The sequence below is a fragment of the Muntiacus reevesi genome, chromosome 3 (genome assembly GCF_963930625.1).
Source record: "Muntiacus reevesi chromosome 3, mMunRee1.1, whole genome shotgun sequence".
Lineage (NCBI taxonomy): Eukaryota > Metazoa > Chordata > Mammalia > Artiodactyla > Cervidae > Muntiacus > Muntiacus reevesi.
The window spans coordinates 104109720-104134381 of record NC_089251.1 but is presented as its reverse complement, the minus strand read 5'-3'; the positions used below and the strand labels follow the sequence as shown (position 1 = coordinate 104134381).

Sequence of the window (24662 nt, the reverse complement as noted above, 5' to 3'; positions counted from 1 at the left end):
GAGTTGAGAAGATCCCCTGGAGAAGGGAAAGGCTACCACTCCAGTATTCTGGCCTGGAGAATTGCATGGACTGTGTAGTCCTTGGAGTTGCAAAGAGTCAGGCACGACTGAGCAACTTTCACACACAACATTCATCAACCTCCCTTTCTAAGGCCCAGGGAGGACGCCCTGGCCGGTGACGCTTTCCTGAAAACCCTTCCCACGTCGTCTCGTGTTCCCTGTGTGTGTGTTTCCAGCTGCCGTCCTTCCATGAGAACGGTGTGTGTGCGTGCGTGCGTGCTCAGTTGCTCAGTCCTGTCTGACTCTTTGTGACCCGGTGGACTGTAGCCCGCCAGGCTCCTCTGTCCACGGGATTCTCCAAGCAAGGATACTGAAGTGGGGTTGCCATGCCCTTCTCCAGGGGATCTTCCTGACCCAGGGATCGAACCCACATCTCCTGCATTGGCAAGTGGATTCTTTACCACTGTGCCACCTCGGAGGCACCTGAGAGTGATATGCATGTTTGTTTTAAAATACACTGATTTTATTTTATCCTTTTTTAAAGTAAATGAAGATATGGATATGCAAAAGTGGCCCAAATCCTGAAAATGCTGGAGAATGATTTATGTTTGGGACACTCTGCTGTGGTTTCGTTTGTTCAGCGAGGGTCATCTGCAGATAAAGAGGACTCAGCTAAGGCGGAAACGATCTCCCGCTTTCTCTGCTTGGCTGCCTCACTCCTGCTTTCCTTACTTCCCTCCTTCCCATCTCCAGCAGCTCCCGGGACTCTGCTCTGCTTCAGGCAGGACAGCAAGGACAGAGGGTGAGCAGGACACGGTCCTAGTCACAGGCTGCCCTTGGCCTGGCCACGCGACAGACAAGTCAAAGGACAGCTGCTCTTCAGTACAGTCAGCTTAGACGGACTGGCCTGCGAGGTGCCATGAGGAGGTCTGAGGAGGGGCTTCCAACTCCTCCCAGAATCTAGGAGGACTTCCTGGAGGAGAGGACATGCCTTTTGCTTTCTCTCTCTCTCCTCTTCTTCCTCACTGCCCTATTTCCACGGGGTTGCCCCCAACCCAGCAGGCATCTCCATCTTCACAAAGTGTAACAGGACACAAGAGTGGGGGCTCTGGAGTCTGACCAGTTGCCTGAATTTGAATCCTGCCTCTGACTCTTAGCTAAGATGGGCAAATTCTGTTATTCCTCTGAGCCTCACTTTCTTTGTTGCTAATAGGCTCAGTTTTAAAGAATCCTCCTGCCAATGCAGGAGCCACAGGAGACCTGGGTTTGATCCCTGGGTTGGGAAGATCCCCTGGAGGAAGGCACAACAACCCACTCCAGTATTCTTGCCTGGAGAATCCCCATGGACAGAGGAGCCTGGCAGGCTACAGTCCATGGGGTCAGAGTCGGATACGACTGAGGACCGAGGACGTGCACAAACGGCAGCCCCTACCTTCTCGGTGGTTCTGGACCTCAAAGGAGTTAACACAGGCCACGTGCCTATTTAGAACAGCATCTCTAATGCTTATTTTGCTGGAAAGCCTCCGACGTCTAAACTGGAAGGGCTCTTAGCCAGTACGGACTGCAAGTTTCCTATTTACAGATGGAGAAACGGAGGCTCCCGGAGGGACAGTGGTGGACCCAGATCCACCCAGAATCTCTGATCAAGGTTGAGTCCTTTGAAAACAGAGCCTGAGTTTTATTACTCATTTTTGGTCCTTCTCTCCACATCTTGCTCTGGGAGCAGGACCCTGTAGGAAGTGTCTGATGACTGAGTCGAACGTTTCATCCGGCCCTTCTTCCAATGCAGCCCCGGGGAAAAGAGCATGACAGACAGAATCGGGCTTGGGTCCCAGGACAGCCACTTACTACCTGTGTCTTCAGGAAGTTGCTTCTGCTAGGGAAAGGTCAGGTTTCTCATCCGTAAAATGGAGAGACTGACTGTCCCTGCCTCTGAGGATCACGGTAAGGATGATGAAGATAACACATGTAGGGCGTTGAGTGGTGTGCCCGGCACACGAGAAAGGCATCATGAATGTCATCCAGTGTAACGAAAAGATTCAGTTTAAGTTATTCATTAGCGAGTCCCGCTAGTGCCTCCCAAATGGGATTCTATTCAGAGCTCCCGCCTGTCCCCAAGCAAATAGCAGGGCTCCAAACTGGGACCAGATGAGCTGCACGCAGCCCTGGTCCCTGGATGCCATTCATCTGGAGGACGGGATGTTCTCCCAGGCCTTGTGGGAGACACCTGGGATGGCCTTGGGGCCTATCAGCTCTCAGCCTCTGTTTCTAGAAGAAACACGCAGACTTCGGGATCTTGGAGCTCAGGAAGAAACAGATTTGTTTACCTGCAAGGAAGATGTCTGCGAGGTGGGGGTCGGGCCCCCAGCTGTTTAGAAATGAAGACTCCTCCGGGGAAAGGAGACACTGGTCCCCAGCCACGTGTTCTCCCGCCTTACGCTCCTTTTCCACCCTTCACGGTGGCAGGGCTTCCTGAGGACGGAGATGGGCATCTCCGCCAGACATTGGGGGTACCATAATGCCCCGCAGGCTTCCAAGGGAGGCTCCTGACCCTCTGCTGGGGGGCAGGGCTGGAGGGGAGGCAGAAGCGGTGCCACACGCGTGACGGAGCCCCGACCTGTGCCTACCGGCTTCCGTGCTGATTTGGGCGCCAGCCCTGTATTCAGCAGGGATTTCTGTCTGCCGAGTCCCTGGTGCCTAGAACAGTGCCTGGCACACGGGAGGTGCCCAATATGACTGCTAGATGAATAAGCCTGGGGTTTTGAGGGTGGCCAGAAATGGAGCTGCTAAGAACAGGTGAACTTTAGCAATCACAGCCGCTGCTCAGGGCACTTCCTGAGTCTGTGTGGGTCTGTTTACACGTTGCCATTTAGTCCTCGGGACGAAGGGGACCCTGTTATCATCGTCTCCGTTTTGCAGAGAAGGAAACCAAGGGCTGAGGGGTGGAGCTGAGATTCGCGTCGAGGCACCTGAACCACTCTGGCACCTCCCAGTGCCACTGAAACAAGACGACGCAGGATTGTCGGATCCTTGAACTACAGGCTCTCAGGATCAGAGGCCAAGACCTCAACAGCATCCAGCCCTAAAATCCACGCAGTGCTCAGGGGGCTTCACGGCCCCTGCCGTCCCGTCCACGGCAGGGACCCTCTCACCGGGCTCTCCATCCCCCAGACATCGCACTTTGGCGTGAACACTTCTGCCGACGGGGATCTCATCACCTCCCAAGGCGGCTCTGACTGTCAGTAAGTCAGGATCCTAGAACTTTAAGGAGCCTTCATGCTCATTTAGTTTGGTCCCTTTATTTATAGGTGAGAGATTAAGTCTCAGGAAAGGAAACCGAATCTGTTGAGGGTGACACAGCTGATCAGAGGCAGAAACCAATGGGAACCCAGCCCGTGGCCCCTGGTCGTGGGTTTCTGTCCCTTCATGTGAGACTTGGGACATTTTCTGGCTGGTCCTGGTCCCCCTCCCCAGCCCCGCTCCAGGGCCTCTCAGAGCAGCGAGTCCTCTGAGGCTTCTCTTCTCCAGGCCAAATGCTCTATCACTTCTGTCTTGATTTGGGGGGTGGGGGCAGTCAGTCTTTGTTCCTTCTTTAAAACTCAAAATGTATCGATCCCTTCTTTGCTGGGATCAGGCCAAGTTCTCAGGCCATGAGTCGGGGAAGGGCCAGCCCCGCCCTGGAAGCACTGAGGGTCTGCGAGGGGAGCACCTCGTGGAGGATGGCTGCCTGGGCCCCCTCGCCGGGAGGCTGGCTGCCTGGGCCCCCTCGCTGGGAGGCTGGCTGCCTGGGCCCCCTCGCCGGGGATGTACCTGGGCCCCCTCGCCGGGAGGCTGGCTGCCTGGGCCCCCTCGCCGGGAGGCTGGCTGCCTGGGCCCCCTCGCTGGGAGGCTGGCTGCCTGGGCCCCCTCGCCGGGGATGTGCCTGGGCCCCCTTGCCAGGGATGTGCCTGGGCCCCCTCGCCGGGGATGTGCCTGGGCTCTGGCTGCTCCCCCCTGTTCTCAGCCCCCTCCTCACCCTTGGACCTTGAGTGACACCTGTTTCTGAGTCCCCTGGGCCAATAAAGGCACAGCCCTGGCAGCCAGGACGTTTTACAAGGAGCGGTCAGGCCCCAAGGTGGTGGGAAGCAGCCGTGGCCGCCAGACGTGGGAATGAGAAAGCGCCCAGGAATGTGTCCAGGAGAACAGCTGCAGGGGGATCAGAGGCGGAGGAGGGAGGCCCGGACCGGGCAGCTCGGGTGTCACCCCGAGGGGAGGGGGCTGGGACGGGCCGAGCTGGCTGCAGCCGCCCATCCGCGCCTCCCCGGGCCCGCTGCGTGGCAGCCCAGGGCCCCCAACTCCAGGGGTGGGGGTGGGCAGAGGGAGGTACGCTGGTCCCCGGAGCGCTCAAATGCCCGTTTGCTTCTAGCACTTTACTCCTTTCAAATGCCAGGCTCGGCTCTGAGTGCTTTTCTCCTTTCCAGATGGAAAGAACCTGGGCTTGGCATCCACAGGCTGAGCGCCAGGCGCAGCTCTGTACACACATCCCCAATGCCGTATCACTTCTCAGACTCTGTGCCTGTGATGAGTGACCATCCTGGCCTGACAAGGGGGTCTGAGGTTGCCTGGGGTCACGTGGGAGAAGCCCCCCAGCAGAGATGCCCAACAGAAGCTGATCCCTCTCAGATAGGATAGAAGAGCGCCCAGTGAGCAGCTGGGGGCAGCCCCTTGGTAGACTCAGCGCCCCATTCACGGAGGGGCCAGGCCAAGACGGGCTCCCACAGGAACTGCTCATCAGCCCCCCCTTCCTCCTCTGCCCCTCCCCGCCCCCCGCCCCGACCCAGCCAGGCCCCCAGAGACTCTGACTTAGAGAACTACAGACATCATGCAATCTGAGAACTCAGCTCTGGGAGAGGAGGCGGGTCCTTCCCCCATCCCCACGGCAGGCCTCGAACCCCAGACAGACACGGCTCTTTCTGTGCCTCACCTTCCCCAGGCCCACCGATCAGGCACGACGCACTTTGCGGCTGTGGATGCCCAGAGGGTGTTCAAAGTCTGCTCACCCTTCCCCGGATGCTTCTAACTGGCCAGGAATATGCACCCAGGCAGCTTGCATGCTTCCCATAACAGGAAACTCACTACCCATCCTAGGAAGCTAGGTCTGTTCTGGAAAGTTTTTGCCCTGAATCTTTCCTCCCCTCCTCTGAGACTGGGAAGTTTTCCTATTTCCTGAGCTCCCTCTCTTGTGGCTGAACTACTGTCCCTCTTCCCTCCGTCCCTTGCCCTCTCCTCCTCTCCCTTTCCGTCTCTCCCTCCATCCCTCCTCCCATCGTCTTCCTGAAGTTCTTGTTGGCAGGAGGAGGGAGGCAGCCCAAGTCCTCACGGCCCCTCCTGGCATCCCTGGGGCTGTCCGAGGATTGGTTAGTCAATCAACTAACCTTTGCTGCCCATTTACTCTGTACCAAGTGCTGGGGGCATTACGTGTCTACACAGCCCCTGCACCACGTGCTGAAAACTCCCCACTCCCACTCCGGGGGGACCCCCTACCCCCCCTGGCCACCCCCTCTCCCAATCCTGCTCCCCAGATGACGTGTGTGCTACGGTGCGTGCTTAGCCGCTTGAGTCGTGTCTGACTCTTTGCGACCCCATGGACTGTAGCCCGCCAGGCTCCTCTGTCCGGGGGATTCTCCAGGCAAGAATCCTGGAGTGGGCTGCCATGGCCTCCTCCGGGGGATCTCCCCCAGCCAGGGATGAACACGCGTCTCCTGCCGCCCCTGGCTGCAGGCGGCTTCTTTCCCACAGAGCCGCCGGGGAGGCCCCTCCAGAGGACGCCCGCAGCGCAGAGCCCTGCGGCGCGCTCACCTGCACGCGCGCCTCGGTCAGCTTGGTCCGCTGCGCCAGCTCCTCTCGGGTGTAGATGTCTGGGTAGTGGGTCCTCTCGAAGGCCTTCTCCAGCTCCTCCAGCTGCTCGGCCGTGAACGTGGTCCGACTGCGGCGCTGCTTACGCTTCAGGGGGAGGTCGGGTTCTGACTCCACGTCGGAGCCCTCGTCCAGACGGTTCCCTACGGCCAGGTGAGAGGGCAGGAGAGGGCGGGGGGCCAGTGAGACGGACGGGAGCTGCGTGCCCACCTTCGGGCCCCCACGGCACTGAGGGTCAGAGCCCTCTGAGCACTGGAGGGACGTCCCTCACGCGCCGTGTATCAGAGCGAAGGCCGGGGCGCGACCTCCCTGCCCCCCCACGGGACTGGGTAAGTAGTTTGTGGTCCAGCCACATAAAATCAAAACCCTGTAGCTGGGCATTTAGGTTATTACCACTGACGTGAAAGGATGCCCATGACATAGGACTCAGGGCGTGGTTTCAAGATGAAGCACATTTGTCAAAATTCCTAGAACCGAATTCTCCAAAAGGGGGAGAATTTTCCCCATATATTCACCGTACCTCAATCAGCATGACTTTAAGAAGAAGGCAAGGAACAAACCCGTGTGCAGAGACGAAACCCACTTTTGAAGAAAGCCTGTGTCAGATGTCATGGAACACTACACTCAACAGATAAACGAATGCGAACCTTCAGGGCGACAGAACTTTTGTTTTCTTTTTGAGATTCGTTTACAGTTTAATGTTTTTAAAATGATGATCATTTAGACAATGACACTGTTGCATTTTGGGAAAACAGTGCAGAAACTTAAGTAGAAAAAGAAGCCGGAAGAAAGGGAGGGACGGAGAAAGGGGGCAAACGCTTGTGCCCGGGGCTGGCAGTCAGGAAGCTCGGATTCCAGCTTGCTTCTCTCCCAAGTACCCTGGTCTCTGACCTTGGGCCTCGGTTTCCCCACTTTTCTCTATGAAAGGTTTAGACTGTATGACTTCCACACCCACGCCCTTCCTGGGAAGTTCCAGGATCACTGAGTGATCTTCCAGGCTGGAGGGGGCGACCTCACCTGATGATCTTGGCCATGACCATGACTCCCACCCCATCATGCCCAGTAATTTCCACCCTGGAGCCTATGGGTGGGGGAAGGCCTTTGCCTCCTTTGCAGAGAGAGCTCGGGGGTCTGGGGCCAGCTCACTTTCTGACTCTGAATGGGCTGTCAGGCCAGGCATCTACTCCTGTTCTCTGTCTGGGTGAGGAAGGCTGCAGGAAGGGCTAGATCAAGCTCCTAAACAGGCAGGGCGGAACACACCTTGGGGACTGAACTGACTCTCTGCCCACAAAGCTTGGGCCCCTTGCCCATCCCTGATCTGGCAGAAGGAATGCTAGCGAGGGGCTCGCTGGGGCTCTGAAACCGCACCCTCGGGGGTCCTGGGGGGCCTAGAGGGAGCAGGGGGAAGGGGGCTGGTGAGAAGAGGAGACCAAGGACGGGAAGAGAGAAAGCAGGCAGAGACCAGCGCCCTCCCCGCCACGCCTCGCGTCACTGTCCTCTCCCCTCCTTTGCCACGGCCGCCTTCGGTGTTCCTGGAAGTGTTCTGTTTCCTCCTTCGCTCTGCGGAGCGCTGACGCAGCACCAGCTCTGTGCCACGCGCGGACTGCGTGCGCCAGCCGTGTGCGGGGAGCTCACCGGAGCCAAGCCTCAGAGCCTCAGGGTTTATGTGCCTGCACCACAGACGGGAACTGAGCCACGGAGAAGTAACTGAAGCGCCCGTCTCCGTGAGGGTCCAGGCCACACTCAGCCCCTGCTCTCCTGTTCCCGTCCTGTCCCTACCCGATGGCTTCAAGGGTTGGTGACACGAATAGGTCGAGGCCCCTCCCACAAGGGACAACCTTCTCCCAACCCTGCAAACAGCAACACATCTAAGGCAGCCTCTCAGACGCCAAGCGAGGCTGAAGGAACAGGCCTTCCAGGCCGGGGGAAGAGTGCGTGCGTGCAGAGGTCTGGAGCGTCACAGCGCACGGTGGGCGATGCTATCGTGGGGCGGCACCCACGGCCGGCAGGTCTCGGGCAAAGCCCCTTTTCCCCAGACCACCTCTCCTCCATCCTGCGGACACGGCCAGCTTCCCAGGGGGCGCTGGTGGTAAAGAACCCGCCTGCCAGTGCGGGAGGCACGAGAGACTTGGGTTCGATCCCTGGGTCAGGAAGATCCCCTGGAGGCGGGCATGGCTCCCCACTCCAGTGTTCTTGCCTGGAGAACCCATGGACTGAGGAGCCTGGCGGGCTAGAGTCCAGGGAGTCGCGAGGAGTCGGACAGGTCTGAAGGGACGTAGGTAACGGCCACTGGGAAGTCATCCCTGCTTTTCACTGGCCTCCGATGATGACGCCACACAGCAGGGAACCAACGGCAAGGGGGACCTGCCTTCACCGCTGCCTGTCTCACCCCTAACGGCAGGGACCTGGTGGGTCCAGCCCCCCTCTCCCAGCGGCCCAGCTTCCCGTCACCGAGGGCGTCACGACGGGCACGGCTGGCATCTGGGGTGCTTTCCCCAGCATGGCTGGGGCTCAGAGCCAAATACAACTAATCCCAAGGATTCATTTGCTGAAACTCACTGCATAGTTTCAGTTTTCTGACATTGACAAGGAGAGAGGGCCCTTGGGGCCTCAGGAGGAGGAAGCAGAGGCTGGCAGGAAGGGAGGCCTGCCCACAGACAGGGGATGGGACAACCAGCTCTGTCCTCCAGTGCGGACCTTGGACTCGGAGCTGAGACAGGGAGCAGGGTTGCCCGGGGCAAGGCCTATCAGCGGAGATTGAACTCAGAGCTGCCAGGTCAGACTGGGGAGGAGATGAGGGCCCCAGCCTGATGGAGGAGGCATAGCCCTGTCCTGGGAGAACCCCCAGCCTGACCAAGTCTCAGTGCAGTTTAGAGCAGTGCTGTCCAACACAACTTTGCTGTGATGATGGAAATGTTCCAGGTCTGCGCCGGTCCATGTGGTCGTGGTGGACACCTGTGGTTCTGAGCACTTGAAATGTGTCTAGTGCAACTGAAGATCTGAGTTTTTCATGTTGTCTCATTTTCCTGCAAACCTACATCACCACGCGGGGCTGGTGGCCACCCAAAGTGACAGCATGTCTTTAGCACCATCGGTCTCTCTTTTTAACAAGGAGAGGACAGAATTCAAGCTCGTTCTGCCCACACTCGTCTCTGGTAGAATTTAATGACCTCGTTTGTTTTTAGGATATTCGTTTGTATGGGTCCCAGCTGTTTATGGGCTTCCCAGGGGCACTAGTGATGAAGAACCCGCCTACCACTGCAGGAGACTCAAGAGATGCAGGTTCCATCCCTGGGTCGGGAAGATCCCCTGGAGGAGGGCATGGCGACCCGCCCCAGTGTTCTTGCCTGGAGAATCCCATGGACAGAGGAGCCTGGCGGGCTACGGTCCGCGGGGTCACAAAGAGTCGGACAGGATTGAAGCGACTTTGCACGCGTGTACCTATTTATAGGACGTGATACGTGTATTCCCTTTAGAAGAAGATCAGTTTCCTTGAATTTGGCTTTTAAAGATACTTTTGTACCAAGTAGAATATTCCTTAATAATAGGGCAGGTGGGAATCAAAGTCATGCTTGCAATCAGCAAATGACCGACGGGGGATAAGTTCAAGGTTCTTCTGATACCAGACCTTGCCCAGCCTCAGAGCCTTGCCATCCAAATGACTTCGGGCTTTCTAGGCGCCTTGTGGAATTTTGTGTTTATTTCCCTTCGTCTCCCTGTCCTTTCTGCCCCTTATGCAGCACAGATCTGGGAACTCCACGGGCCCAGAGACACCCGGGTGGAGACGTGGACCGGGAAAGGCAGAGCAGGTCCCTGCTCTGGGGGCCTGAAGATCTGGGGGCTTCCCTGGAGTTCCAGGGGCTAGGACTCCATGCTTCCCCTGCAGGGGGTGAGGGTTCAATCCCTGGTCAGGGAACTAAGATCCCACACGGCCAAATTAAGTAAATAAAAATAAAAGAAAGAAACAAAAACACAGCCACTTTAAAAATGAGGAAAGCATGGAGGGATCGCCCCGGATGCTGGTGGTTGTCATAACAACCTTCTGGATGCTAAGTGGGGAGAGCAAGGCCGGGAGATGCAGAGAGAGCTCTAGAGAGCGGGGCGGGGGCCTGTGACTTCAGGCCCTGGGAGGGACCTCCCACCCCCTCTTGGCCCATCCCAGGGGAAGAAGCCCCCTCCCCTATTAGGTCTGTCTCCTTCGTCAGCGTGCCAGCCTCATGCAGACCTATGAAGCGGGCACTGCTGAAAACAGACAGGGACGTGGAGCCCAGAGGCTCAGTAACTAAAGAGGCCACACAACGCGTGAGCCTCGCTCACTGCTGGAGAGGGGTGGGGAGGGAGGACACACCGGGAGGGGGTCTGCAGGGCCCCCGGGGCAGCTCTGGTCTGGTGCAGAGTCCTTCCCTGGGGCGCCTGACATCTGGATTCTGAGGTCTGTCTCCGCCCTTGCTGCGCAGCTTTGGACACGCTGCCTCCCCTCTCTGGACCTCCACTGTCTCAGAGGGAAAAATGAGGATAGTGATAACATCCTTGCATTCCTCACTGGACTGCACTGAGAACAGAATGAAATAATGACTTTCAGAGGAATCTGGAACCTGTAAAGGGCACAGGAAGGGTTACCATTATTATTGCTAATTATTGATGATGATGTCATGACGATGACGATAGAGAATCAGGGGCCGCAGGGCTCCGCTGCTCATCCAGCAGAGCCCACAGGGTAAAGTCCTCCCCTGGCGAGCCTTCCTGGGCCCACCCAGGCCAGGCTGGTTTCTCCGCTCACCCTCGGAGTCCTCCAAGCTCCTCGGGAGACAGCAGGCTGGCCTGTGTCTGGTGCTCCAGGTCCCACTGGCCCGAGAGGAGGGACACAGCGAACTCAGATGCTGCCACTTCGCCTTGGTTTCCCCCGTGCTGCCCCGCCCCATCCCCACCCCTGGGAACCCTTGAGTCTTTGAGTTAAATTAATCAGATGGATTAGGTGGACTTGGCTACAGAGAGGCCCTGCTGGTGGAAGCTGAGTCCTCCACGCACCGAGAGCCTCTGGGTGCCGCCTGGGCCGCCAGCACGGGGAAGGGGACACGTGGGAAGCGTGGGCACGGGCTTGCATCCGTTACAGAGGCTAGACTTGGGGGGCGGGCTGCAGGGGAGCAGTCTCCCAGGCAGCTGCGGCTCCTCCTCTCTGACTCTGAAGCAGTTGTGGATGGAAAGGCCCCACAGCGGGTGGGACAGAGCCTGGGACCGGTCTGGAGGTGACCCCAGGCGAGGAGTACGATGAGGGACCCTCTCTCTGGGTTCCCAGATCCTGTCTCAGTTGGGGAGGTGGAGAGTCCAATACATTCCCTCCCTTGGAGCCCTCCCAATCTTAGGAGGGTGACACAGCCTCTGTCTTAGGAGACTCCCGATCTGATGGAGGAGGCGTCACCCCTGCACTGGGAACTTCCCAGTCTGGTGGAGGGAACACTACTTCCCGATGAGCTGGGGCCCAGACTGCTGTAAAACTCGGAGACAGTTCCGTGTGATTTTAGAGCCTGAGGACAGAAAAAGAGGGGAGAGGCTTCAACAGGTCTGCTCCGGCTAGAGTCCAGCCCAGGCCAGAAAACCCCTGGGGGGCGACTCTCTGGTTCTCAACCCCAGCCTCTGCCCCTCCTCCGAAGCTTCCTGGCTTTCGCAGCCGCTGACCGTGAAGGCCTCAGTTATGCCAGTGAGGCCCCACCACCCTCAGGCCTGCCCACACATCAGATTCATCCCCCCGCTCCCTGTCCAGCTCTCTGCTTCCTAAACGACCCAGCCAGGCTGCCTCACGCCTCCCTGCCTTTGAATTCCAGCCCCCTCTGCTCACAAAGCCTCAGCCTTCGTTGGCGCACTCCTGCTCATCCAGCAGAACCCAGCTGGCGGGTGTCTGTCCCTCCGCCCCTACAAGTCCTTCTGGGTCCATCCAGGCCAGGCTGGTTTCACTCGCTTCTCATCCTTGGAGCTCTCGGAGCTCCTCCGGAGACATCAAGCTGGCCTGTTGCTGGGTCTCTTGGTCCCGCTGGACCAGGAGATCGCGAGGTGCAGCAGAGCCTGGGCCTGGCACCCAGCAGGGGCTCGGCAAACCTTCTTAAATGGATAAGGGTTAGCAGAATGGCCACAGCGTTCCTTTCAGACAGACACTCTAGTCGCCACTCTCCCCTTGTACACACACTCTACAGTTTACAGGCCCTTCCAATGTTCCAACACGATCTCTCCCGACGGAGGGTCAAGCAGGCGGGATTAGACCCACTTTACAGATGGTGGGTGGAATCTAGGTCACTGCAGCTGGGAAGCCCACCCAGGACTCAAGACTCTCAGGCCAGTGGAAGCCAACTTTGCTATAATTCCCAGGTGATGGAGAATTCCATTTTGGATCATGAAAGCTAAGGCAGCTTCTGCTCCATTCTACCCCCGACCCTCAAACTTTCTCTGTTCCCCATTTGCCAAAGGAAAAGTCTGGAAACAAGATGGTCACAATTTCGGGACCTACCCACCTCTCTCTCAGAAGGCAGGAGGGAACTGACCACCTCCAAGCCAAATCCTTTTCATCCCAGATCTGCGGAAGGCAGCAGTGAGACCCTGAGACTTGGGGTCCTCATCTCAGCTGCCCCCAACTCAGAGACGCCTTCCCATCCCACTCCTGAGCCCCCACCCCCACTCCCACAGCCTCCCAGCTCAACCTTTATTACAGTTTAACATAGGCCGGCCCGGAGCCGCGGCAGAGAAATGAATCACATAATAGCTGATATGCGTTTTAATCAAGTAATTCGGGCAGAGCCGAGAGCCGGCGAGTGCGGGCTGGGTGTCCCTGAATACCAAGCAGGCCTGGGCGCAGGTCTCGGAAAATGGAAAAGTCATTTACAGCTCAGCTGGGGGCCGGCGAGCAGGGGCCGCGGCAGGCGTCCTCCCGGCCCCTCTGCACGAACTGCTCAGCTGTGACCGCACGTGGTGCGTGCGGCTCCTAGGGTCCCTCTGCAGGGTCCGGACCAGACTGCTCACAAGGGGCCGGGGGACCGGGCAGGGATGGAGAGGCGGGGATCGGCCCCAAGTTACACCTCCCTGGAAGCGACCCCTCCTGTCCACCTCCCCGGCCCAAACTGCTCTGGGGTACCCGTCTCAGCAGCACCCAGGCATCCAGACTGCAGACCGTCGGGGTCCTTAATGACCCCTTCGCTCTCCCATCACGCCTCCCAGGCAGCCAGCCCAGCACCCAAACCGGGAGATTCAGCATCCTTCTTATCTGCAAGCCCACCCCCGGCCCACCCCGGTCCGGGCCCAGGGTCTGTCCATCTCTCCCTGGACTCCCACGGTTGCCTGCTGCCCCAGCAACTGCCAGCTTTGCACAGGCTGCGCCCTCCGCCTGGAGCACCCCCTCACCCCCCTTCTGGCCCGCCCTGTGCAGCAGGCCACCAAAGAGGGGCAGTGGACAGCACAGGCCCCTGACACAGTTTGCCTGGGTTCTGTAGATTTCACGTGTGTAAATATGGACAATAATGGGAATTCCCTCTCGCTGCTCCAAGACCCACTTTCCTTGCTTTGCGGTTTTTCCACAGCGCACATCACAGTCAGATGTGCTAAATGTTCCTTTTCACTGCCTGTCCCCACCCCCTCCATCATCCTGGCCACCACTCGAGCCCAAGTTCCAAGCAGGAGGGCGTTTTCTCTGCTGAATCCCCAGGGCTTGGCATAAAGTGGACACCCGAATATTTGCTGAATGACTGAACGAGTAAGCGAGTGAGTCTGTTGAGGCCATGAGAGAGTGCCAGGGACAAGTGAGTGCTCAGCATGCGGGAGCTGCCGTCAGTTTCGGACCACTCCTCCAGGAAGCCTTCCAGACACAACCTCTCCGTCTGAGTCTGGAGTGCTTGCTTCTGTGCCCGCGTGGCTGGGGCGCAGCCAAGCCGTCCACATGGATTCACTTCAGTCCTGCTCTCCCAGAGGCCTCCCGAGGGGGCTGGAGGAGCTGGTGACGTGGGGAATCCAAATAGGTTCTATCTGACTCCAGATCTTAAGCTATTTCTCAGCGACTGACTGACGCCCAGCGTCACTCTGCCAACTCAAGGAGGGGAGGGAGGGGAGGAAAACGTGACAAAACTTTTCCTTCTTTGGGAAGTGTCCATCTAACCCCAGAAGACTACCTTAAACAAACAAACAAACAGAACCGAACCTTTGGTAGATGATTTGCATTACAAACAGCTGGTCCATTGGGGTATTCTCTGATTGTGGCTTCTGTGCTCGCAGTATACTCCGGTCCCTGGGCACTAGAGGGCGCTCTTCCTACATTCCTGCCAGGAAGGGGCATATCTAGGAAGAAGGAAGTAGTACTGCTAAAATTGTACTGTGTTGTTGTAGTTCCAGGATTCAGAGCTATGTTTTTTCTCAAGACGGATCCAGAGATCCTGCTGCCCTGAACTGTGAATCACACATTGTGAAGCACAAATCATGTTTGGAGGAGAACACAGTTGGTAAAGGGCCGGAACTGTCTGAGCCAAGGTCACTCTGTCAGGGAAGACTTCCTGGGGACACAGTTTAAAAGCAGGTTCACCTGCTTAAGGCAAGAGGCTGGGCTGAAGGCAGGTGCTGGGCAGACAACAGAGCTTGCTCTAACGAGGGGGGTGGCCAATGGGGCCTCTTCTCACAGAGTGCGGCCGAGGCTGCAGACCCTGAGGGGAGGTGGGCAGAACAAAAGCTGTGCGGTCAGATGGACCTGGGTTTGAATTCTGGATCTGTCTCCGGCCACTATCGATCCTGAATGTGTGACTGACCTTCTAGCCTCATTTTCATCCCTTCTAAAACAGGGGCAGTGATGTGAGTCAGGGAAGAAGGGAAGACAGAAAGCCGTCTGGAGGCTGAGCTCCGGGAGTGCGGGTGACTGAGCTGAGCTGAGCTGAGCTGACCCATCTCTCTCATTCAGCCAGAAGCCTGGCAGGCGGGCAGCCGGCCCTCTGGGCTCAGCACTCAACGTGCCGTGTGACCTTGAACATGTCACTCGCACCCTTGGAATCTCCATCTCCCCATCCGCCCACTGGGAGAACTGCCACCCACCTGCCCCTCAGGGCGTGGAGGCAGCTGCACAGATGGGAACTTGGAGAAATGCCACGGGGCACCCTTGATGCAATGATCGCAGCCTGCTCCCCCACTAACTCAGCAAAGTTACTCACTCCTCTGGGCCACAGTCTCCTCTTCCGCAAAATGAGGGAAATCACAGCACGGACCTCACAGAGTTGTCACACATGAAAATTAGTTGAATTACTGCAAGACAAGGCTTACAACACTGCCATGCATACAATAAGTGATCGGTATATGCTAGTGATTATTGTTATTGCTATCGGTGCCTGGACACAAGGAGAGCTTCACCTGTCTCAGTAGCCCCTGGAGACAACACATTTGCCCGGAACCAAGCACAAAGGCAAAGAATGCATGAATGAATGAATGAACCAATGAATGAGCGAACAAACAAGTGAATGAATGAATGCCTCTCTGTCATTTCTTCCTTATTCTCCTACGGTGGGGGCTTTGCACAACCACAGTCACACCCACAGACCCCACATCCCATCTGCAGGTGGGGGGGCCCACGGAAAGGAGGGAGTGCAAAGGTCTCTGGTGAGCCGTCCAGCTGGGGCACCAACGCTGGCAGGGCCTAAGGGGCCAAGGAGGGCGGCAGGCCCCCGGGAAGCTGGCCCGGGGAGGCCGGGGTGAGGCCTCAAACCCAGTCAAGGGGAAACGGCAGCAGCTGGGGCCCCGGTGAGCCAGATGCAGCCGTCCTGCGTGGCAGGAGGGAAAGGCAGCCTGGCCACCCGTCCGCGCCCCACAAAGCCGCTGTGAAAGGGCCGTATGCCTGCGGAGCCAAGCCTGTGGCCTTCCTTCCCCCACCTCCCGGGTCCCCTCGCCCCCTCCTCAAAGCTGCCGCCGCTAGAAAGCCATCACAGGAAGTGGGGTGGAAAATGGTTTCAGAGCCTGGTTCCATCCACCAAGCCTCCTGCCTCCAAGCTCAGCCCTGAGAAAGGGCTTAAACCAGGGTCTCATGGAACCCCAAAGACGGGGCTCTGTGACCACACAAAGCCTCGTACAGCAGGAGTATACAGTAAGTGCTCAATATATGTTAGTTATTATTGTTACTGCATGAAGGCCACAGGAGAACAAGCATGAAAAGAGCTGCTCGTGCGTTCTGAGCTCTGTGCGAGTCACGTGGTCCCAGAATAAACCTGAGATGGGCATTTCCACGCATTCCCTGCTCCAGAGAGAAGGCTCGGGAGCCTTAGAGCAGTGACGGTGAAACCTGGGCGGCTTGCACCCAAGGCCCTGTCTTCACCATCAAGGTGAGCCTGGCATTCAGGGTCCTCCCTGTCCAGGCCCAAACATGCCTCCCCTGCAGGCTAGGGCCAGGCCTTTGTACCCTGCAGTGGCTTGGGATGCTGCCCTCCCACTACTTCCTACTGTCTCACTTCCTTCATCCTTCAAGTTTGGACTTAAAGTTCACCTAGTCCAGGAAGCCCTCCATGACTGCCACACCCTGAGCACCCTCCTGAAATCCCTGTGCCATTTGCCCCCCGTGGCACCCTGTCAACATGGCCCTGACCCCTGCTGAGGTCAGATAATGAAGTTTTAAGGCCTGTGTTCTGTTTTCCAATACGCCTTATCATCCAGTTTGTAACAGGTTTATTTGGACTGCTTGAGAATGGGAACTAGGTCTCCTCCATCAAGCTGGGGCAGAGTAGAGGTTATGCTTCCACGATAAGATGGGGGTTTCCTTAAGTTCTAATCTATTAACATGTTTCTTCTATTATAACTGGGCATGACCCCAGGGTGGGGTGACTGGGCACACCTCTGTGTTCCTATCACTCTAGAGCGTTCTTAATAACAGCAACCAATACAAACTGCAGCCATCAGCTAAACAAAGACACCAGGGACCTTCCCATTGCAGGCAAAACAAGGAGAAACAACTCAAGTTTCCCCCGAGTCACAGGTTCTCTCTCAGGACCCTGGACTGATCCCTTTCCCTTCGGGAGTCACTTCTGGCCGGCCAATGTCCATCTGACCCCACCCTCATCTTTCTTTGAATGGGCCTTCCAGAAAACTCTAACATCTTGTGGAACCTTAAGGGGCACCCACAGGCAAAAGCCAGGGCAATTCAAGTCCACTGCCATGGAAACGAGCGGATTTCTGAGAATCCCGCCCCTTTGGAAGAGAACCACTCTCTTAGAGGCAGACAGGGCTGTGAGCTGATTCTAGGACACAAGTCTGAAAGTGAACCAGGATCGCTGGGAAAACAAGCTGCACCTTTAACGTTGCTTAATGAAGGCCGGCCTCCCTCCCTGGAGACAGAAAGCTTTACCTGGGGAGCCCACCCAACAGGACAGACTTCCCCTCCACGGACCAGCACCAAAGGGCAACCCGAGTCCCATCTCCCCTTCTCGCTGCCTCTGGGAACTCCAGATTAAAATAAAGAGGGTCCCTACAGACATGCCTCCTCACCCCTGCCACAGGCACCTGAGACCATGGCCGGAGGGCGGGTTATTACTTTACCCAGAGCAGGGTCCCCAGGGAGCCTGTGAGCTGTTTGGAAAGATGGGGGCTTCCAGATTGGAATCCTGACCTGTGCGGCTGACTTCGCCTCCAACTAGCTGTGTGACTCTGGCGTGTCCCAATCCCTCTCTGGACCTCCTTTTGCCCATCCCTGAAAACCTGAGGTCGTCCTGGGTCTCGGGATGAAGCTGAGAAGGGGGGCTGGATGGTATCTGATTTATGCATCACTTCCCACTCCAGCATGATTCCTGGCATACAGGAGGGCTCGGGACATGCGTCTGTGGCTAGACAAGAGAATGCCGGTGGTCGAGGGTAGCCAGGAGCTCCGGGGGGACTGTGCTGCTAAGGAGGGGGTGCAGGGTCGGCTACAGGACGCCCCAAGGTCATCTGGTTCCTGTGGGGGTGGGGAAGGACGGACTTCATGACCCTGGGATGCGCACCACAGTCTGCCTGGGGCCATCCCTGCTGGCCAGCGCTCCCCGCCCCGTCTTCCTCTCTTGGGGCGGGGGTGGGGCAGGCTCGCCCCTGCCTCCCCCTTCCCGCCCCCGCCCTCCCCTCCCCGCCTCGTCCCCTCCCCATCCCGTGTCTCCGGCTGGTCGCTGGGCAGCGGGCCTTTCATGCTCCCGCTGCCCCCTCCCCAGCCTTGCTCCCCGGCAACCTCGTCCTGTTGTACCCCCATCAATCTATGGCAGCCCGGCCCCTCCAGCTGGCCGGCTGGGCCGTTCCCAGGCAGAGCGGGTCCACAGTGGAAGGTGGTGGAAAAATGTGGACAAATTTCTGATTTGCAACACTCTGGGAAAGAGTTTATTGCCATTGTTTGAGGACGAATGTATAAATAAAGCAAGGCGAAGATTGCAGGGGGAGGCTGATGAAAGGCAGAAAACGAGAAATTTTATGGCCATAAGGAGCGTGCTCTAATGGTGATTTCTGAGGCACCAGACCATGGTACTTACTTAGCCAAATGATCGCTGTGAAGCTGGGCAAGGCGACTTATTTCTTAATTACGGTTACGTATTATGTCAGGCGGACCCCCAGCCCGGGAAAACTTGGTCTTGAAGCAGACACCAGCTCGGAGCCGGGTCCCGGGGTTGGGATGCTGCCGGGTCCGTGGGAGGACATCACTCGCCCCCATCAAGGGCAAGGTGCTTCCCAGGACCCGATGCCCTCTCTCTCTCTAGGCTCCTGCACCCAGACAGTAAACCGTCCGCTCCACACACAGGGGCTGAACACGTGTAGGTTCTGAACCAGCTCTGGGTGATACAGCAGAGGATGAAATGGACGAGATGTCCAGTTACAGAAGAAATCAGCAAAAAGCGGCCAGGGCTCATCTGGGGCTCCTCCCGCAAAATGAGTCAGCAGGCAGGACAGCAGAGGGGAGGAGGCAGGCGGTGGGGCTGGAGGGCGGTAGAGGGGAAGAGCGATGGCTTTGGCTGTGTCACCTGGGCCAGGTACCTCTGTGAGCCTGTCTCTTCCCCTGAGAAAAGAGGGGGCAGGACTAATTTCCCTCCGTTTGGCTCTAACATCACACGGTTCTGAGATTCTGGGATGCTGTGATTCCATTATTTTTAGAGTTGGTGGGGTTGGTTTTTTTCAAAGGTGAACAGCATCTGTCCTGTGAAACACTCTCGTCTTCTCTTGATGGTTCGCGTCTGTCACGTGACGCAGTAACAGAAGGAGTAGGGGAGCTACGGTTTATTCAGAGTCTGCTCTGTGCCAAGAAGTCAACACGCGTTGTGGCCTTGCACGAAATTCTCAGTCACCTCTTGGAGCCGGTGCTCCTTGGTGAACGCTCAGAAAAGGGCAGAGACCTGCTTGGATACTAACTGGCAAATCCTCCCTTCAGCCCAGGTGGGTCCCACGCCAGAGTCAATGAATGCATTTTAAGTAAACCAAACTGCCTCGCCAGCAGCTCCTACAAGGGTGGTTCTCAAGCTTTAGGGCACCGGAATCCTCTGGAAAGTGAAAATCACTCAGTCATGTCTGACTCTTTGTGACCCCATGAACTATACAGTCCATGGAATTCTCCAGACCAGGATACTGGAGTGGGTAGCCTTTCCCTTCTCCAGGGAATCTTCCCCACCCAGGGATTGAACCCAGGTCTCCCGCATTGCAGGTGGATTCTTTACCAGCTGAGCCACAAGGGAAGCCCAAGAATACTGGAGTGGGTAGCCTATCCCTTCTCCAGTGGATCTTCCCTACCCAGGAATTGAACTGGGGTCTCCTGCATGGCAGGCAGATTCTTTACCAACTGAACCATTGGGGACTCAGATATGAAACAGAGATTTCTGGGTCACCCAGGGAAGTTTCTGATTCAGTAGATGGAGCCTAAGAAGCTGCATTTCCAACAAGTTCCCTGGGGACGCCACCTCCGCTGCTGGGAGCCACGCTTTGAGAACCTCTGCTCCACAAGAAATCAGGGAAAAGTAGCATCAGCTAACAAACAAACCCACGCTGCTCCAGGAGACGGAAAACGTACCAGTCTTCTTCCTCCTACCAGAATGGAAGGGGACAGGCTGAGCGAGACCGCAGACCCTCACGGCACCAAGGCCCTAGACCTTTCTCAGAATGACGAGGGAGAAGACGGTCAGCCCACAGAGGACCAGCCAGGCGGTCAGCTCAGCAGGTGAACTTTCTTCTCCATGGTCCTGCAGCCTGCCTTGGTGGCTGGGTCATCAGACCCTGGACAGACCACGGGGACGCCTGGAACCCTACACAGGGCCCTGCCTGTCCCTGCTCCACCCCAGCCTCTGCCCACTCCTTCTATCTACCCTGGCTCCCTTCCTAAGCTCCCCTCCTTCTCCCACCATCTCTCCCTTCGCCATCAGCGATCGGATGGGCACTGTTACTAGCAGGGGAAAGACCTGCCGACCATCAAACAGTGACTTTGAAAGGTTTTAAAAGTCAGGGACCCTGCCCCACACCTGCCTCCTCCCTGGCCCGCCTTCCAGCCGCCCAGCTTGAATTATTTGGAGAGTCGTTATTTCTGCTCCAGAAGAACAAGGATCTTTCTGTTTTGTTCACTGCTTTAATCCCAATGCGCAGAAGAGGGCCTGGCCCATTCAAAAAGCTCAACAGAGATTTGTTGAATGAATGAATGAATGAGTGAGTGAATAAATGCACATTTATGGAATGAATGCACAGCCCCCTCCAATATGCTCAGATCTCTGTCATAACTTGGAACGCTCCGACAGATGCCAACGAAGGCTTGTTCTTCAGGCCAACATGCTCGTTGGTGACTAGGTTAGAATCATCCCTCACAATGATCTCATTAGAAATGTATTTATGCATCGTCAGACACTTGGCACCACGCTGAAACCCCCGGCTAGCCAGCTGAACAGTTCCAAGAGGTCTGGAGGATCGCTGCTCCGTAAACCAACACACAGGTACTCCACTGAATCCCTTCATCCACATCCAGATGCCTGGTCCACTCAGAGGTAGCCCAGATGCTAACGCGCTGTCTGAACGATGCTCGCAAAACAGCCTCCGTGGCTGCCACGGAACCCCTCAGCCACCCTGGACTGCAAGTCTCCCTGCGAATTATCAGACACCTTTGGAAATGGGTGGCTGGAGGAGCCTGTTTTTAAAGGAGTTAAAATCCAATTTGATCCTGCTGCTTACGCCTTTTCTAGTTTGATGTGCTTTTGATAAAAAATTTTTTTTGATCAATAAAAATAAAATCTGTTACTCTCACCCTGGGACAATTATTACTCTGGGCTCAGTTTGCTGAGTCTTGATAGAATAAATAATGTTATTTTCCCCAAACGTGGCCAGCCATAGGTCAGGTCTGTTAAACCAGCAGGGAGGGAGTGGAACCTGAAAAGACACTGGTTCTCAGACGGCAAAACCGTGCTTCGAGATGGTGAGGGATTGGGCTTCCCAGCTTCCCAGCTCTGGGGAGCAAGTGGGGATAAATCTCCATGAGGGTGAAGCAGCGATAACAGAAACTCATGATGCTTCTACCTGGTGCCAAGAGCTGTGCTCGGCACGCATAACCGACATCCTCCCAGGAGACTCAAAGCGGGCAGGCGCTGATCCGGAACTGACTCTAGGGACAAGACTCAGAGAGGGGCAGTGACTTACCCAAGTTCACACAGCTGGCCCGGACTTGAACCTGGGGCCACCAGGAGCCTGAGCGCACGGTCGGACCCCTTTGCCTCCATCTCCCTTTCACTGGGGGAGGGCAGTCACAAGGCCCGGGAAACCGCGGAACAAGTGCAGGCCGGGGCCTCCTTCTCTGCACGCTGGCCTTCTCCCCCTCTCCCCGCAACGCCACCCTGGGCTCGCTCCAAATCGCCCCGATACGGGGCTGCTGAACAGACCGGCGCTCTCCGTCTGGCCCGAGGCAGGCTGGGCGGGCCGCAGCCCTTGCCACAGCAGGGAACATGGTGGGAAGGTCTCCATCCCGTGCAACATGGGTCCCGTGGAAGGACCCACACCCACTGCTAGCCACGGTCCCGCTGGACATGGAAGTCCATACGCCTACAACCCCTGGGACCTCTACTTTCTGCTAGATATTTCTGAACAAGAGAGCTGATCTTTTACTGAAAGAACCTGACGTATCCTGCAAGAGCTCGGGGCGGGTGTACTGAAGGAGCAGGGATGGCTTGGCGACCTCAGGCTGAACCAGACAGGTAACACCAGGCGCCGAAGGCACCTTCCAAGGGTCAGCGGGGAAAGAGAGGGAGATGTCCAGGGATTCTGAGAGTGAGGGGCTTGACAAGGTGCCTGGAGAGTCGGAAGGTGTCAGGGAGCGCGGTGTGGAGATGGACGCTGGCCGCAGGTGAGGGACAGAAATACACAGTCCCAGGGCTGGTGTGTGTCCAGCTTGCGTGCCGTGTGCTAAGCTGCTTCAGTCATTTGCGACTCTTTGCAGCCGTGTGGACTGTAGCCTGAATATTCATTGGAAGCACTGATGCCAAAGCTGAAGCTCCAATACTTTGGCCACCTGATGTGAAGAACTGACTCACTGGAAAAGACCCTGATGCTGGGAAAGATTGAAGGCAGGAGAAGGGGACGACAGAGGATGAGATGGTCGGATGGCATCACCGACTCAATGGGCGACTTTGAGTAAACTCTGGGAGTTGGTGATGGACGGGGAGGCCTGGCGTGCTGCAGTCTGTGGGGTTGCAAAGAGTCGGACATGACTGGGCCACAGAACTGAACTGAACTGGAGTGGACTGTAGCCCGCCAGGCTCCTCTGTCCACAGGATTTCCTAGGCAAGAATACTGGAGTGGGTTGCCAGGCCCTCCCCCATGGGATGTTCCCGACCCAGGGATCGAACACACGTCTCACATCTCCTGCGTTGTCAGGTAGGTTCTTAACCACTAGCGCCTCCTGGGAAGTCCTTGGGGGATCTTCCCCTTCCAGGGGTCGAACCTGAGTCTCCGGCATGGCAGGCAGATTCTTTACCCTCTGAACCACCAGGGAGGCCCCGTGTCCAGCTTGGATGGTATTAAATACATTCCCTCCTCCCATCCTCACAACTTGAGCAGAAAGGAACTGTATCGTTCCCATTTTGAAATGAGGAGACAGATGGTCACACGAAGGCTATAACTCAGAGACAAGGCAGAGTCCGGGTGCAAGATTCGAATCCCAGCCAGCCAAGCCCCGGTGACGCTGGGAAGGGGGAGGCCTCCCCCAGAGTCCGACTGTTACCCTCACAGCCCTGCTCGCACGCGGCCACGGGTCCCCCCAGCCCCCCACCTCGCCCCCCACAGGCCGGGCCGCCTGCCCTCTAATTAGATTCCCCTGGAAATAAGACTGCATTGTACCATTCTGCTGAAGGCAAACGGATTTTACAATGTCTTTTCTTTCCTCCTCTTTAATAACTCGCAATGTCTCAAGGAGGTTTTACTTAGGGCCTGCACGCTGGAAAATTATTCTGTCTCTCATGCACTCGTTTTTCTCTTGAGGAAAATTGAAAACTGGATTTCTCCTCCACTGCTGGCCCCTGCTCCTGGCCGATCTTGAGCCCAGAATATGCACGTCCTTTCCTCAAACCCTCCTTGGAACCTTCTCGACCTCAAAAGCAAGGGCCCCCCTGCCTTCCTGCCCCACAGCCTGGAAAGCCTGGCAGCCCCGCTCATCTCGGGAACAGCGAGGAGCCTTTCAAAGCTGAGAGTGGGTGGGGGGCGGGGGGTGCAGCGGTCCGCTCTACTTTGAGATACTTTTTGCCTCCGGAGAACTGGACCGGCTCCAGCCACTTCTGAGGTGGGAGCTGGGTGAGGCAGGCCCTTTATTGGGCCCATCGGGTTCCCGTTAAGTGTCAGGGAATAAATCATAAACAAATGGGCCCCATTTCCATTTCTGAAAGCATCCCAGCCCTGCCCTGGCCCTCCACATTGAAGGGTACATCCCTTTAAGTGGTGCCTGATGGGACGAGAGGCCAGGTGGATGGTGTCACCTCGGCGGCCAGCGGGCACTCAGTCTTCAGCCAGACCTGTGGCCACGTGTGGCGGACGGACAGACGGGCAGACAGACGGATGCCCCTGGGGAACGGCGGATCTGGGCTCCGAGTGGACAGGTTTCATAAATTAGTGTTTGAGAGCTCTTGCCCAAGGGGAGCCAGGAGGGTGGAGGGGAGGCAGGAGGGTGGAGGGGAGGCTGAGTGCAGAACAAGGCCTGGCTGGGGCTGGGCCGAGGGTGTAGCTGGCGCGAGCACGGCGGGGGCTTCGAGGGTGATGGGCGCGGCGGGACCGTGGGGCCGGGCACGCAGGACTCGTGGGACAGAACCTCTCTGGCATCATAAGCAGGGCGACTCCTCCTACACCCCCACCACCTCCCAGCTCCCACCGCCCCTGCTCCCACAGTGGAGGCTGGAAATGGGAAAACGACTCAGCTACACCCGCGCACATAATTCATCTGACAGTAACGGGGACCATTTGCCAGGCAGCCAGGTCCAGGCACTTACGGCGGTCTCACTGAGTCCTGGCAGTATTCCCACCAGGTAGGCATTGTTACCCCCACTGTACAGAGGAGCGCTCTGGAAAGCGGAGACACCATTCCCGGCGGTTACTGCTGGGAGTAACCAGGAAGCCCTTCCTATGCGCCTGGCACTGTTTAAATGTGAATAAGTGAACTCCCCTAACCACTGCAACATGTCGTAACGACTATTATTCCGTTTACAGAAGAAGAACCCAAGACTCAGAGAGGCAAAGCCTGAGTTGATCCTAGGTCCCGTTGCAGGCACCAACCTTTCTGTTTGTGGACGGGAGGCTTTCCCAGATGAACT

The 24662-nt window shown here is 57.0% G+C and overlaps 1 protein-coding gene across 2 annotated transcripts in view; it reads right to left on the bottom strand.

The window, feature by feature from the left end:
- The window catches only part of PAX7 (paired box 7), a 102416-nt gene that overhangs the window by 41170 nt on the left and 36584 nt on the right, over positions 1-24662 (bottom strand). For both annotated transcript variants that reach the window (XM_065927482.1, XM_065927483.1), the window contains exon 5: positions 5839-6038. In XM_065927482.1, the coding sequence (XP_065783554.1) occupies positions 5839-6038 (200 nt within the window). The remainder of the gene's footprint in view (positions 1-5838; positions 6039-24662) is intronic.